General features: G+C 36.6%; 1 protein-coding gene across 1 annotated transcript in view; it reads right to left on the bottom strand.

Moving 5' to 3' along the window:
- Nucleotides 1–7317, bottom strand: part of LOC109246675 (uncharacterized) — a 34580-nt gene extending 27263 nt beyond the window's left edge. Inside the window, exon 1 of the mRNA XM_053900706.1 lies at nucleotides 7312–7317. Within this exon, the coding sequence (XP_053756681.1) occupies nucleotides 7312–7317 (6 nt within the window). The remainder of the gene's footprint in view (nucleotides 1–7311) is intronic.
- Between the last annotated feature and the right edge of the window lie 8447 nt (nucleotides 7318–15764).

Raw genomic sequence — 15764 nt, 5'->3', positions numbered from 1 at the left:
TAGGTCATTCCTCTGCTTAAAACCCAAGACGCTCCTCATTACCTAGAATTCTATCTACAAACTTTTCTTAAAATTGTCTCAACCTTAGTTTTAATTCAGAATATTCTCTATGCTTTCTCTATTAAAATGAAAATTATAGAAACTATATTTAGAATATAAAAACTATAGAATATAGAAACTATAAATAGAAACAATTTATTAATTGTATCTTAACCTTATTTGTCCAATCTTTTAGATACTTGTTTCACTCTCTAGAGCTCTTGACAAATACTTTTTCACATTAAACAAGGTCATATTGGCAAATACTAATTTTTCTTTTTAAATATGGGTATTTCCCCCCTCATTATTGTAACCAAAGGCCTTTATTTTTCCTTAACACAAGGAAATTTGTTTTTCCCAGACAAAAAGTAGAAAGTTGTTCATAGACTTCTTATTTTCCTGGCTGTGTTTTTTGTTTTTGTTTTGTTTTGTTTTGTTTGTTTTTGTTTTTGTTTTTGTTTTTCAAGAAGGCAAATGTCCTGGTGGGTTTTGTGATTTGGCTAAGGGGAGAGAAGGGAAAATACTATCCTGGGATGGAAGAAAAAGAGTAAAAGAGAGGGGAAGCTCATGAGTTGGAGGGGAAAGACTGGCAGTTAGCTAGCACACTCCTGGATACAGTCTTAGGACAGGTACAAAAATCTCAGATGACAATGACTTGATTCCAGCTACATCTGGGAAGGAGAGACATGGTACCATGTTTCCCAGACAAGCAAAGATTATTCTGTTCAATGTGGCATGAAAGTAGTAGTCAGCTGCATTCAAGGGACTACAGTCTTGAATGCACTGAACTACATTTAATCTGAATATAATAACTTTACATCTTTTTCACATCCAAGTATGGAGAATAAGATATTATATCCTCATTCACAGATCCCATTCATTCTCCAAGGCTGAATTAAAACTCTGCCTTCGCTCCATTTTTTTTCTGAAATATTCCTAGCTTAATTCATTCCTTTTCTTTATATTGATTTAGCTTGATGATTATCATTCTCCTCACTTATTGATACTTAAAATATTTTAAAATAATTTCTTATAAGAAAATATTTTATAACAGAATGTTGAGCCTGAAAATAATGTTTAATGTCTCAAGCAACCCATTGCTGATTTTCAACATTTCTTGGCATCTCAGGAGAACCAGGATTGTTTCCTGAGCAATGTTGATAACCAATATTAGTAAGTTTTTGAATTGGTAATTTATTTTATTTTATTAAAAATAGGTCCATCAACTGATGAATGGATAAAGAAGATGTGGTTTATATATTCAACGGAATACAACTTGGCAATGAGAAAGAATGAAATCCTGCATTTGCAGCAAAGTGGATGGAACTGGAAGGTATTATTCTTAGTGAAATAATTCAGTCAGAGAAGAACAGGTATATGTTTTCACTTATATGTGGATATTGAAAAACTGAACAGAAGACCATGGGGGGGAGGGAAGGGGAAAGAATAGTTACAAAGAGAGAGGGAGGGAGGCAAACCACAAGAGACTCTTAAATACAGAGAATAAACTGAGGTTTGGTGGGGGGTGGGGGAGAGGGAAACGGGTGATGGGCACTGAGGAGGGCCTTGTTGAGATGAGCCCTGGGTGTTGTACATAAGCCAATTTGACAATAAATTATACGCATAAAATAAATAAAAATATATACGTATATACATATATACATATACATACTATATATATATATATACATATATATTTATGACAATTTCTGCTTAAGTATGAAATGCATTCAATACAATCTGATAAACAAACAAATGCTCTGGAAGTCCGTCAATATTCTAATGGGAATGTTCTGCTCTACTTGGTTGTTTCCCTGGTGAATACATTTTAGATCATAATGGAACTGAAAATAATTCAAAACGGAAAAAATAAATCCCATTAATGTTCATAGTCATTTCTAAAATGCAAAACTCCATTTCACTCATATATTGTAAATACAAGTCAAGTTCCTTATTCCCTATTGATTTCTGTGATATAACAATCTCCCTTAATCCCTGCTTTTGGATGTCCAATCTATACAGCTGGGCCCTTTAAACCTCTACATCTAGGCTGAGCAGTGCCTGCGGTTCTGAGATAAATCATGCCCTCCATTCAGGTCGCAGACCTCCTTTATGTCAGTCTCACTCTAGCCCAAGGCAGGTAATTAGATTTTTGTCTTGTTGGTAAAAACAGCCATTCCCTTAAGGACATTGGTAGTTTCTGTCTGGTCTTTTAGTCTCCTTGCTTACCCAAACAATACACTGGATGTTTTATACATAGTATTTTATTTAATACAGAGAAAAGCATTAAACTGTTTTCAGAATATTGGTTTCAGATATAACAGTAAAATTATTAGATTCAAAAGAGTAAATATTTGTTGAGCTGTCACTACTGTTTTTAGTAAATATTATAAATGCAATAGGTGATAAATAAATATATTGTGGATTGGATATCTGATTGTTTCACATAATATCCATTTCACCTTTCAGACAGTTCTCTGATTCCATCCTTTCTCAGTCCAAAATGTTCAAACTTTCTGTGTCATATCCTTATGGAAGAACAATAAACTGTCATGCAAATACTCCCACATACACACAAAACAAAAAAGTTCAGAAAATATCAATTACTGCTATTAACCATGATGCATTGTGATAATTACCCTTGAATTCTATTCTAGTATTTTATTTTTAAAAATGATGTAGAAATTGATGTATTGATTTTGACCCACTATTAAGACATCATCTGCAGCCTGAAAAATGTTCTTCACATAAGTAGGATCTGACTGCAGGGATGACCCATCATACTGGCAGTAGTGATGAATTCCGGGATGAACATATAACCCAGCCACATCTCAGGAGATAAAAGGAAATTTTTATTGGTATATGATCATACAAACTGGAGACTTTATCTGTGTGAAAATTATGGGTCACACTTACACTACAGAAGACAGCATGGAGACCTGGAAAAAAAAATATGACTCTTTCACTCATATGTGGAATTTAAGAAACAAAGTAGATGAACATAGGGGGAGGAAGGAGAGAGAGAGAGAGAGAGAGAGAGAGAGAGAGAAGCAAACCATGAGAGAGATTCTTAATGATAGAGAAACTGAGGGTTTGCTGGAGGGGCGTTGGGGGGGGGATGGGCTAAATGGGTGATAGGTATTAAGGAGGGCACTTGTGATGAGCACTGGGGGTTATATGCAAGTGATGAATCGCTGAATTTTACTCCTGACACAAAAGAGAGAAGGAAGGAAGGAAGGAAGGAAGGAAGGAAGGAAGGAAGGAAGGAAAAAGGAAGAAAGAAAGAAAGAAAGAAAGAAAGAAAGAAAGAAAGAAAGAAAGAAAAAGAAAATGGGACTCTTATGACATTATATGTTATGGTATCAAGCTTTGTCTGAAATTAGCCATTTCTGAGCTTTCGATTATGTACACCAGTAAATTCCCTTTAGTGTTTAAGTAACTTTGTCACTTTCAATTAAAAAAAAATTTAATGCTTATTTATTTTTGAGACAGAGACAGAGCATGAGCAGGAGAGGGACAGAGAGAGGGAGACAGAATCTGAAGCAGGCTCTGGTCCCTGAGCCGTCAGCACAGAGCCTGATGTGGGGCTCGAACCCACGGACTGCGAGATCATGACCTGAGTCAAAGTCAGATGCCCAACTGACTGAGCCACCCAGGTACTCCATGTCACTTTCAATTTTTAAAGAGACTTTTTTCTTTTTTAATGTGTATATCCATAGAAGTTGATCTTATAGAATGAAATTTAAATTAAACTTTTTTTTTTAATTTTACCAACTGGATACTATTTATTTATAGAAAAACTGAAATAACTGAAAGAGGGATATCATTTTTCAAGACTCTAACATATGATTGTGAGCTATTCACAGGTAATGGGGTGGAATAGCTTATTTTAAATTTATTGCTTACCTCAGTGAAATCTGAGTCAAACAATACCACTTTGTTACTGACAACTCAAGCCCCTGAGGAGCAAATTATTTCCAAATGACTCATAACTACAAGTAGTGAGAGCTATATTTGTGAGGACAGGTATCACAACTATCTGAAATGAAAGTGGCATTTCTGGCATTTACACCTGGATTTTCTCAGGATATTTCCTGTGTGCTCCCAAAGCCTATTGGAATAACTCTGAGGAATACTTGATATGATCCTAGAGATTCTTTATAAAAGTGGGGAAAGAAGAGAACACCAGTGCCAGGATACGCTAGTGAAGCGATCCCTGGCCTGGGTGAGGCACCCTATGTAACAAAGGAGTTAGTATCCCTTTCAGGCCAAATACACTAGGAATTTCTGGGGCGCCTGGGTGGCTCAGTCAATTGAGCATCCCATTTCAGCTCAGGTCATGATCTCATGGCTCATGCCCATCATCGGGTTCACTGCTATCAGCACAAAGCCCATTTCAGATCCTCTGCCCCCACTGTCTCTGGCCCTCCCATGCTCACACACTCTCTCTCTCAAAAGTAAATAAACATTAAAAAAAAAAAAAAAGACACTAGGAAGTTCCAAAGAAGGATGAAACTCAGAGGTCTGGTGTTCAGAGACCAATCAGAAAAAAAAAAAAAAAAAAAAGTTTTTTTTTTAATTGTTTGTTTGTTTAACTTAGGGATAAGTTATAATTTTAGAGATGATGGAATAAAATTACATATGCTTTTATTTACAGACAATATAGTTTTTTATCTAGAAAACTTGATGGAACCTACAAAAAAGCTACCTGAATTAACAAATGAGTTTTAAATTTTCAGGAGAGAAGACCAACGTACAAAATTCTGTTGCCTTTATATATAGTAGCTATAGATAATTAGAAACTTGAGATTTAAAAACCGTACCATGTAGTATAACATTATAATTTGAAATAGTAAATATGGCAAAAGTTGTCTAAGAATTCTACACTAAAAAATGCAAAATATTACAGATAAAAATCAAAAAACACCTAAATTTACCTTGTTCATGGGATCAAGGACCCACTATTATTAAATTAATTCAACATTTGCAGATGCCCTTGAGAATTCTTTCTTTCTTTCTTTCTTTCTTTCTTTCTTTCTTTCTTTCTTTCTTTTTTCATTTATCTTTCAAATAATTTTCAAAGTTTCTCATTTTGATCTCAGGCAAGGACAGAGCTCTATTCTTCCAAATTAATTTATAGAGTCAACGCAATACCATTCAAAGCCCCAGTAGAGTTTTGTAGAAATTAAGAAGCTTTTATTTAAAATTTCAAAATGTAATGCCATGTATGTAGAATAGTCCCGGAAAAATAATACTAGAAGGAAGTCCTCCCTTTACTAAAATCCTCCACCTTTTTTTTCTTTCTGAGGTGGGGGTATGGGGAGTAGGGGTTGGAGTGGATCTCTCTGGAAAAGGTTTACCTCAAACCTCTGGCAACCAAGGTTTCTCTGCTTCCCTGATCAACTCTACTAGGTGTCCTATCAGTTTGAGTGCTGGCACCAAACCCCACCAGAATAGTCAGGCATTGCATATCAAAAGGCAACTACCAGGAGAACTAAAAGCAACTCTCCAACTGACTTTCTATTTTTTTTTTTGATTTATTTTGAGAGAGAACATGAGAAGAGGAGGGGCAGGTAGTGAGGGAGACAGAGAATCCCAAGCAGGTTCCATGCTGCCAGCACAGAGCCCAACGTGGGGCTCGATCTCAAATGCAGGAGCAGTGACATCATGCCCTGAGCTGAAGTCAAAAGTCAGATGCTTAGCCCACTAAGCCAGCCAGGTGCCCCTTCCTTACTGTGTTTTAAATGCACCCTTGCCTCAGGCTGCAGCTACCCACAGCCCAACACACAACAGTTCAAACAACCTTTTACCCCCAAAGGGTTGTCTCACAGCTTTCTCTCATTTGTTCTCTACAGTTTCTCAAATTGTAGATCATGTAGAAGGAAGCCTGTTTAAATTCAGTATCTTGTAAGAAACATAAACGGGCATTAAAGAGATTATTTTTCCCCAGAGAGATTTATAACCTTGGAAGGAGCTGATTTCTCAAGCTGTCTTACCTTGCCTGGCTGTGGTAAGTAGCCTGTCTGCAGAATTGAATAAGAAAAGCACACCAAAACATTGCTAGGATTAAGTTATATATGTCTGTCTGTGTGTTTCTATCTGTGCCTTATGTATCTGTGTGCTGTTCATGTGTGCCAGGGAGAGAGATAGAAGGATCAATGGCGTGTTTGTGAATCTGGATGTTGTGCCTGATGCATCCCTGAACTTTCCAGTTAATGATACAATAAATTGCCTTCCCTTTTGCATGCTAGTTTGAGTTGGATTTCTGATCCCGAAAACAAAAGAGTTTTACTTAACAGGCAAGACATTTCTGGATGGAGCCAGTATTAGTGTGCTGTTTGTGACACTTTTTAAACTGCAAGAACTAGGTGATCCACTCTACCTTGCTATAAGTCTGTCCCTGACTGAGATCAAAATGAGAAACTCTGAAAATTCTTTGAAAGATATCTGTCTAAAAAGAAAAAGAAAGTTATATGCTATGCAGCCTCAAGGGCATCTAAAAAACATTGAATTGATAATTTATGACTCTGATAAAAAATTAGGATATATTTCATTATTTTTTTTCTTTATTAGCATGCAAAACATGGTAGTGCTATTGCTCAGGTATTGTATTTTTATTATTATATAAATTATTTTAAAGTGAATAAAATTGGGGAAAATACCATTAAGTTTTAGTTTCTAAAAATGAAAACAATATTGTAGTGTGTTAGACATCAGTCTTAACCTGAGAAGCAAATGTTTATGCTAGAAAGCAGTAACTAGGTCTGAAGATCATTTTTGTGTTTTTCCAGAATATAGAGGACACTTCACTTAACTAATCCTTCTATATCCATCCCCTGCCCTCACAGCTGCAGTTCGTGCCCAGGTTTCAAGGATGGCAGCTGCAAGAGTTGGAGAAAACAAGAAGTGGAGAAAATAGGGGTGACCTTGAACCTTGGCCCTTTGTGTCAATAAGACTTCAGGATCAGTAGAGGAAAGAGAGATCCCAATGGAACCCATCTCTGAGGGATTGTCATGGCATGTAGCAGGGCATGTAGCTCTTGGCCAGACCTAGGGCTTCATCCTTGAAGTCTGACCTTGACTTGATATGACTGCCTCTTTGGGGAAGTTCAAGTTCCTGTCACAATATTCATAAACCTGATAATTTCCTTCTTTAGGGGAGGTGATGGTGTTGCAACCCCTTTCTGTGTTTTCCAGAGACTGGGTGAGAAATCCTCAGGCATTTTGCAACTTCCTGCATCCCTGGAAGCTAGGAGAATGAAGGGCACCTACCTGCATGCCTGCTTAAATACGAGGATATAGTCTGTGCCATACTGGAGGACTGAGCCATGAGAAATTCTTCTTGATGCTTATCTGGGCACACCGACCATCTGGGGTACCACTTTGGAATGACATTGATTATATATACCCCAAGCTGAGGAAGGTGGACATACATACTCATTTAATAATTAAATGAGATAAATTAAATGACACATTATAATATTAGGGTTATGATAGTTAATGAATGGTTGTAAACATAGTTATTATTATTATGACTATTACTACCATTACGACTGCAGTTTTACCTCAGCCAGGCTTTGATTGTATTTTGTTTCAATGTTTAACCTTTGAGCCACCTAGGGCATTTTTCTTCCATTCCACGGAGCACCGCACCAGCAGATAGCCTACAATACATAACATTACGCTTTATTCCATAACACACTGTTTAAATTTTTGTCAATGGCTGGATGAGTCCTTAAGTTTAACAAAATTGTTCTCAAATATGTACTCCATGCATCCAGGAATCCATGTGCATCTGTCATCACCAATGGAAAAAGAAAACAGAACAGCTTATCCTAGTGAGTGATATTTTAATTAAACTTCGGATTTACCCATGTCCTGACTTTTAAATGCCAGCTTTCTTTTCTTTAGATTCTGTTTTTACAGATACAACTTTGTTTGATTCTATTATAGGAAGTGTTAGGATGGAAGTTACAGATGTTCTCAGTCTGTGTGCATTTAAGCATTGCCAGCCACTTGAGGATGGCTCTTGGCAAAGTCAAAGCTGTTGAAACACACAGGTTGCGCCATATGCAAAATGTTGTGCCCCTCGCTACACTTCCTTCAACTTCAAACACTTTGGAGCCAATGACTTGGAACATGATGTCATATAGAGCTGGGTTATACACTACAATGAAAGGGAAAAACTTAACAGGTAATAAACTTTTATAGTTCTTTTGTATGGTGTGGTTGACAGAGAAACAATTAAAATCTATAGTGTATTCCTTTTTTCTTGTTCTATTTTCTTTGAACTCAGGGCCATGTAAAACTTACTAAATCAGTTAAGTTTGAGCATAAGTTTTCATATCAAATTACTATTGTTCTTGCACTGTTTTGTGAAAGTACAGGATGTTTGCACAGGCATCACATCTACCCACCCCTTGGCCTGTGTTTGAACAGAAACAGTGAGCTTTTCCAGGGCTGCAAAAATTATGAAATATAAGACTAGATGCTGACCTTTTTCCTATGGTTATGAAAAGGAAAGGAAAGACAGAGGTCTAAGTGATGTTCTCTCATTGCACTTAGAAGTCCCATTCAAATATTTGCTTACTCTAAAATAATCTAAACAGTCCTAGTATATATTATACTGATCCCAACCTCCACTTGCAAATTTATACTGTTTTGCCTGCTTCATAACTGACTTCAGACAAACAGTATAAAAATAGCACAAAGTACATACCATTGTTACAAAAAAAAAAAAAAAGCTACTAATCCAGTTTTGCAAATGGTGGAAACCTTGATATAGGAAGAATAGGGTATATTGGTGTGTTGATGCATGCAACACAAAGATGTTGGTGATAAAACATAATCTCTGTATATAAGGTTAGTTCAGGACTATTAGATTAGATAAAAATAAATATGGGAATGTTTTTCTTAAAATGTACTTGATACTAACTTTTTTAAAGAGCAAAATGTTTCATGTTACTTTAGCAATGGTGGTTACATGACTGATATTGGGATTCTAGTTTTCTTGTAGCCACTGATCTTATTAGCTAAGTCTCTTCATTTACTTTATGATCCCCCGAACCATTTGCTGGTAAAAATATTTTGCCTGACTATGCCCTGAGAGTTTCTCCTTTCTTTATTCTTTTCTTCAACTACAAGAAATGTATTTTGTGTACTGTTAAAAATTTTGAGTCAGGGCACCTGGGTGGCTCAGTCGGTTAAGCATCTGACTTTGGCTCAGGTCATGATCTGCTCGTGAGTTTGAGCCCTTCATCGGGCTCTGTGCTGACAACTCAGAGCCTGGAGCCTGCTTCTAATTATGTATCTCCCTCTCTCTCTGCCCCTCCCCTGCTCACACTCTGTCACTTTCTCTCTCTCAAAAATAAATAAACATTAATTTTTTTTTTTTTTTAAACTGGGTCCATGGTTAATCTGTAAACATCTGGTGAACAATGGCTATGGGCAAAGAACTGGAATGTGCAGAACACAAAGAAAGTGGTTTGGAAGAAAAATACTGCATGATTTTGCATTGGTAACTTTTGATAAATGCTCTTCATTCAGAATAAGACCTGAGTGGAGGATTTTTCTCTTACATAACCCCCATTAAGGCATCCAAAACATTCACTCTACATGAGGGTGTTTGAGGTGCAAAGAGATATTTTTTAAATGTTTATTTATTTTTGAGAAGACAGAGAGTGAGCAGGGGAGGGGCAGAGAGAGAAGGAGACACAGAATCTGAAGCAGGCTCCAGGCTCCAGGCTCCAAGCTGTGAGTACCGAGCCCAACGCAGGGCTCAAACTCACGGACCATGAGATCATGACCTGAGCTGAAGCCAGACACTTAACTGACTGAGACACCAGGCGCCCCCAGGTACAAAGAGATTTTAAGACATGGCCTCTATGCTCCCCGCTCAGGCGGCCAACTCTGACAGTAACTGGAACTGCCATTGATGCCACTGTGTCTTGCAGAATGCACATTTTTTCTGCCTTTGTGCTTTCTTCACAAACTTTTGATACATCTTTATGAAAGATTTCTGGTTATCAATACAATAAAATAATTTCCATACCTAGAGAAATGACCCAAAATAAAAGTTTATGTTAACCAATTTAAAGAATTTTTACCAAAATAAATACCCTCACATGACAAGTGCTGTCTTCAGTTTCCGTGTAGGTCGAGTTCTCTTCAGTTAAGATTAAACCATGTTATTAAATACATGGTATTTCCAAACAGACTCAGATAAGCCCCAGTTTGCCCACAGAACCCATTCAAGTTGGCTGAAGCTGACTGATAAGTGCTCTTCATGCTTTGAGCACCTCCTGGCTTTCAGGATCATCATGTATTCCAGAGGCAGCTTGTACTTGGATTGTTGCCTTTTCAAGTCCTCTCTACATCCAGCCCCAAAGAACACTCGCCCTGCTTTGGTTCCAACTTCTCATGTCAGGCCAGCCCCGGGTATGATCCCGTGCCTGGTCCTGCATGGGTCCTGGATCCTCTTCTCATGGATGCCTTCCTTGTGTTTACTTTAGGAGTGAATTATAGGGTGAAAAAAGGAACACAAAACAAGGAAAGCATATAAACAACCAGTGAGGAAATTGAAACGAATGATCTACCTACATAGGAAACAAAAGAGTTAAAATAGTTAGAAAAATATATAAATGACATATATATATATATATATATATATATATATATATATAAAAAGATTATTGTTACTATGAAGAGGGGGGAAACCTGTTTTGGAGTATATGAAATTATAAAGTTGCCAATCCCATTTATTTTATACCATACATTTAATGAGGTCTCATTAAAAATATCAATAGAATTACACACAAGTGTGTATGTGCTCTAAATGATTCAAAAATTCATATAGAAAAATGTGCACGAAGATCCTTGGTGATAAGAAAAGGGCGAGTGTTGTGGAGCAACTCGGCAAACAGGTTAAAGGGATATAATAGCATTCAGAAATAGATACCCAGATATATAAGAATTCATTCTACTTCTGGATGGCATTTTAAATGAGTGGCAAAATGTGAATTACTTGATATTTTTTTGTCAGGAAATTGAGTAGCTATACCACGCGAAAATCCTACCAAATCAATTCCGGATGAATAAGATATTAAATTGATGATATTTAACCATAAAATTATTAGAATAAATCAAGGAGTGTAAAATGGTATAATTTCCAATGGAAAATTAATGCAAAGTTTTTAGATATAGTAAAATGTTGAGAAAAATAAAAATATTCTTCAAGAAATAAAATAATGTGAAATACCTTTCACATATCTCTGGGGGAATCCTAAGCATTTCATTACACATGGTAAACTTTAGTCTTTGGAAAGTATTCCCCCATTTTGAATGGCCCCTGCTGCTCACATTCTCATTCTAAGTGATTTCTGCTTTCCCATGTTATGTAGATTTTCCAGTGCATACCAAATGTAGATATTGGTGATATATAACAGTAGTTAATTTTCCCTCACACATAGAATGTTTGAAAGAGTGAGATTGCTTTTTTTTCTCTTTAATATTTCCAAAATTTTCCAACAACCTAATACTGGGCTGAGGCCAAGGAAGATTCAGATTCCTTTATATCTATCTGGGGACTCTGGTTGTAGGGCCCCTGTGATCTACAGTTGAGAAGGTCTTTGTGATTTCAGGGGAAGGTGAGAATGTTTGGAAAACATTATGAGTCAAACTGAGTCCCCCAAGAAAAGTATGTTGAAGATCTAACCCCCAACACCTTAGAATGTGACCTTATTTGAAAACAGGGTTTTCACAGATTTAAGTAGGTTAAGATGAGGTCATTAGAGTGGGCCTTAATCCACTATGACTGGTGTCCTTAATAAAAGGGAATTCGGTGCACAAACACAGAGGGAACATATTGTGAAAACACATGTAAAGAATACCTTGTGAAGGAGAATTGGAATGAAGCATCTACAAATCAAGGAATGTGTGAGGCTATCAGAAGTTAGAAAGAGGCCTGGAATACCTCTTTCTTTAGTGTCTTCAGAGGGAGCAAGTTCCTGCTGTCATCTTGATTTTGGACTTCTGGCCTCTGGGTGGAGACATGAGACAATAAAAGCTGCTGCTTTAAGTCACCCACTCTGTGACATTTTATTACAGTAGTCCTAGGAAACTAATACAGTACACAAGGTCTTTATGGAGCAAGAAAAGAGACCAACGGAGTCTGAATTTCCTTCATCTTTCTGAACTACTTTTTTTCTGATTCTGTGAGCCCATGTGGAGAAGAGCAGAGCCCAAAAGCACTGTTTCCTGGAGAACTCTTTGAGGTACGTGGAAGGATATGAACAATAGTACTGTCCAGGATGCTTAAACTGAAAAATGCATACAAATTGAAACTGAGTTCATTCTCATTTTTACTACTGCATTTTTGAACTTTGAGGATTGTGGACCTTTGGAGCCAGCATCTCTGGTGACTTCACATGGTAGGTGCCATCAGGAATGGTGGCAGTGAGGCATTGTTTTGCACACTGATGAGCAGGACATATTGCCAAGAGGAAGCTGGGGCAAGACAGGAAGGTCAGCAGACATTTCAGGGTATTATGGTTTAAATAAGTTTTGAGAGCTCATGTGGGCCATCCCTAGGAATTACTGAGAAATACATGATACCATGAAAAAACTGGAGAATTTCCCCAGATAACTGGGTACATGAGCAAGTTATTTGTGTTATTATTAGTGACTCCTATCTGCCTCCATAGCCTGAATCCTAAGGACAATGAGTTTACTATTATCTAATTCTGACTAAAAATCAATGATTCTGCTTTGACTTTTAGTTTGGTCAAGACTCACTACTTATCTCCCCCCCTCCCATTAGTAAACACTTTTTTTCATTCATTCTTCAATTATATATTTACTTGGCTTCTAGCAACAAGCATTTAATAAGTACCACATAAAGTTATAGTATTTATACCTACAGTGGTTTTTAGTAGGAAGCCAAGAAACATATTGACAACCATAATATGATACAATATTGCAAAAAGTTTAATGGCTGTATTTACAGAGTTAAAAAGTCATATAGAGAAATGGAAGCTTTATTCAGCTTAGAGTAGCCAGGGAGGATCTCCCACAGGAAGTGAAACCTGTTATAAAGGAAGATTAAATGATTTCCAGACGGTGAGGAGAAGGGGAATTCCTAGGCAGAGGCAACAGTACATGCAAATGATAAAAGAATTGTTAGTGAACTACAGATGACTTTAAATTTCTTCAGCATTTAAGACGAGATGCATGAGGTGAAAGATGAAGTTAACTGATATTTAGGACACACATAATAAAATTATCTTTATGCATACTATATACTTTATCACTGGAAATCACTGAAAATTGAAGAGTATAAGATTGGTAAGACTTTTGTGAAGCATAAAAGATTGATGATATTATGTATCATAAAAAAATGTAAAAAGTACACATGGCTGTTCATAAACATTCCCCAGTGTAGGTTTCCATCTCTCTTCTTACTTTCTTGGGCATCTTTTTCATTTTACTTAGTTACACCTTGAATGCGCAGTGTCAATGTCCCATGAAAAGACCCTTTGGATGAAGAAAATCCATCAAATGAAACCTGGGAGGCCATGTGAGAATAAGGTGCTCTCATATAACTGCCAGGTTCTTATTTTTTAAGTGCACAAAAAACCATCTGGAATCTACTGCTTGAGAAACATAGTAAGAAAGGCCATCCTCACAGAAAAGTCTCTCTACAAATTACCTCAGTGCATGTAACTTCTAAGTTAAGGTTAACAAACAGTCAACTATACATTTCAACATTTCTTTATTTTCTTTACTTCTTTTTATCTTAAAGTTTATTTATTTTGAGAGACAGAGAGAGAGAGAAGAGGAAAGAGAGAATCCCAAGTAGGCTCTGTGCTGTCATCACAGAGCCCTAGTCAGGGCTTAGACTCAGGAACCATGAGATCATGACCTGAGCTGAAACCCAGTTGGATACTTAACTGACTGAGCCACCCAGAAGCCCCATACTTCTTTTACTTCTTAATAAAAGACAGTGCTTTATTAAATCCCAGGTCTGGCTATTGTTTTTATTCCTTCTAGCTCCTTTTCTCCTCACTAGAGATATAATTCCGTAAGGAATCCTTGGATAAAAAAGACATTTTCTTTTTTAAACACTAAAGACATTTAGTGTTTAAGCACTAAACAGTGTATCTCAAGCATTTTGAATCCTCCAGCGTCAACTGTATTTGCAATAACCACGCGGCACTCACCCCAAACACTGAGTCCCTGGATCCTCTGAAGAAAGAATGAAAAGTGTTATCCCTGACCCATCATGTTTGACTGTCTCTGTCACTCATTATGAAGTACTTTTTTAAATTTTTACTTGCAGAATTAGTGAATAAGATGTTCAATGTATTGTACAGCTCCCCCAAAGCAGGGACATCTATCTATATTGTAAATTGTAAGATAATATTATTTATACTACCTGGAAGGTAAAATTTGTCCCAAATGATATTACAGTTTAAAAAGGACTCCTCATGTGATTAGATTGGTCCCACCCATATAGTGAAGGATAATCTCTCCATCTCAAGGTCCTTGATTTAACCAAATGTGAAAGTCCTTTTGCCATATATGGAAACATATTCTCAGGTTCTAGGAATTAGTATGTATATAATTTGGGAGCTACTATTCTGCTACCACACTTATGGTCTTACATTCTTCTTTAGCTTTTTGTGTCTTCCGCTAGGTAAATTGGTATCTTGTGTGAGTGTGTGTGTGTGTGTGTGTGTGTGTGTGTGTGTAATTATTCAAGTAAGTTTTGTTTTTAATTTTTTTAATGTTTACTTATTTTTGAAGGAGAGACAGACAGAGCATGACAGGGGAAGAGCAGAGAGAGAGGGAGACACAGAATCTGAAGCAGGCTCCAGGCTCTGAGTTGTCAGCACAGAGCCTGACATGGGGCTCGAACTCACAAAATGTGAGATTATGACCTGAGCCGGAGGTGGATCCTCAACCTACTACCTGAGCTACTCAACCTGAGCTACTCAGGTAACCCTCAAGTAAGGTTTAACATAATAGTACTATGAAATTTCCCTCACTAATTCACATTAGATAACTTTTAGATTTCATATATGTGAAATAAGAAATATATGCCTGTATGCTTCTGTTACATGATAATATTTTTTGATTTTTACACAAATATTTTAATAAAGAGTTTGTAAAAATTATGGTGCTTGTATACTGTATTGTGTAATTAATTATTGCTGGGAAGATGTTGATTGAAAGCAGCAAGAAGATCAATATGTGTGAAACACATACTATGTGAAAGCCCTGCATATGCAAGTATCTCATTTAAACAGTAATTAGTGTTTTAATTAATGGTTGCTTTCTACATTTTACAGATGAAGTTACTAGGGCTCAGAGAAGTTAAGAGATGTGGCCTGAATCATATAGGTCATAAGGACTGGAGCCTGGAACCGAATCCAAATTCTCCAGGCAAAAACAAAACAAAACAAAACAAAACAAAACAAAACAACAAAAACACTAGAAACACCATGTATTTGATATGAATCAAATACATATTCTTTGCCAAAGTCCAGTAACTTTTAACACTGGATGTTGTAACATATTTCCAAAATGAGTATTTGAATGGATTCACCTAAAATATCTTAATACCTTAAAATACATCTTAATATTTTAAAATATCTTAAGTGTGCTCGCTTCGGCAGCACATATACTAAAATATCTTAAGTGACCATTTTTTTTTCAGCTAAGAACTG

Source organism: Panthera pardus, unplaced genomic scaffold (genome assembly GCF_024362965.1).
Source record: "Panthera pardus isolate Hobbes unplaced genomic scaffold, ASM2436296v1 HiC_scaffold_13, whole genome shotgun sequence".
NCBI classification, from domain to species: Eukaryota; Metazoa; Chordata; class Mammalia; order Carnivora; family Felidae; genus Panthera; species Panthera pardus.
The sequence above is the reverse complement of the archived record's forward strand: the minus strand, read 5'-3'. Positions and strand labels throughout refer to the sequence as shown.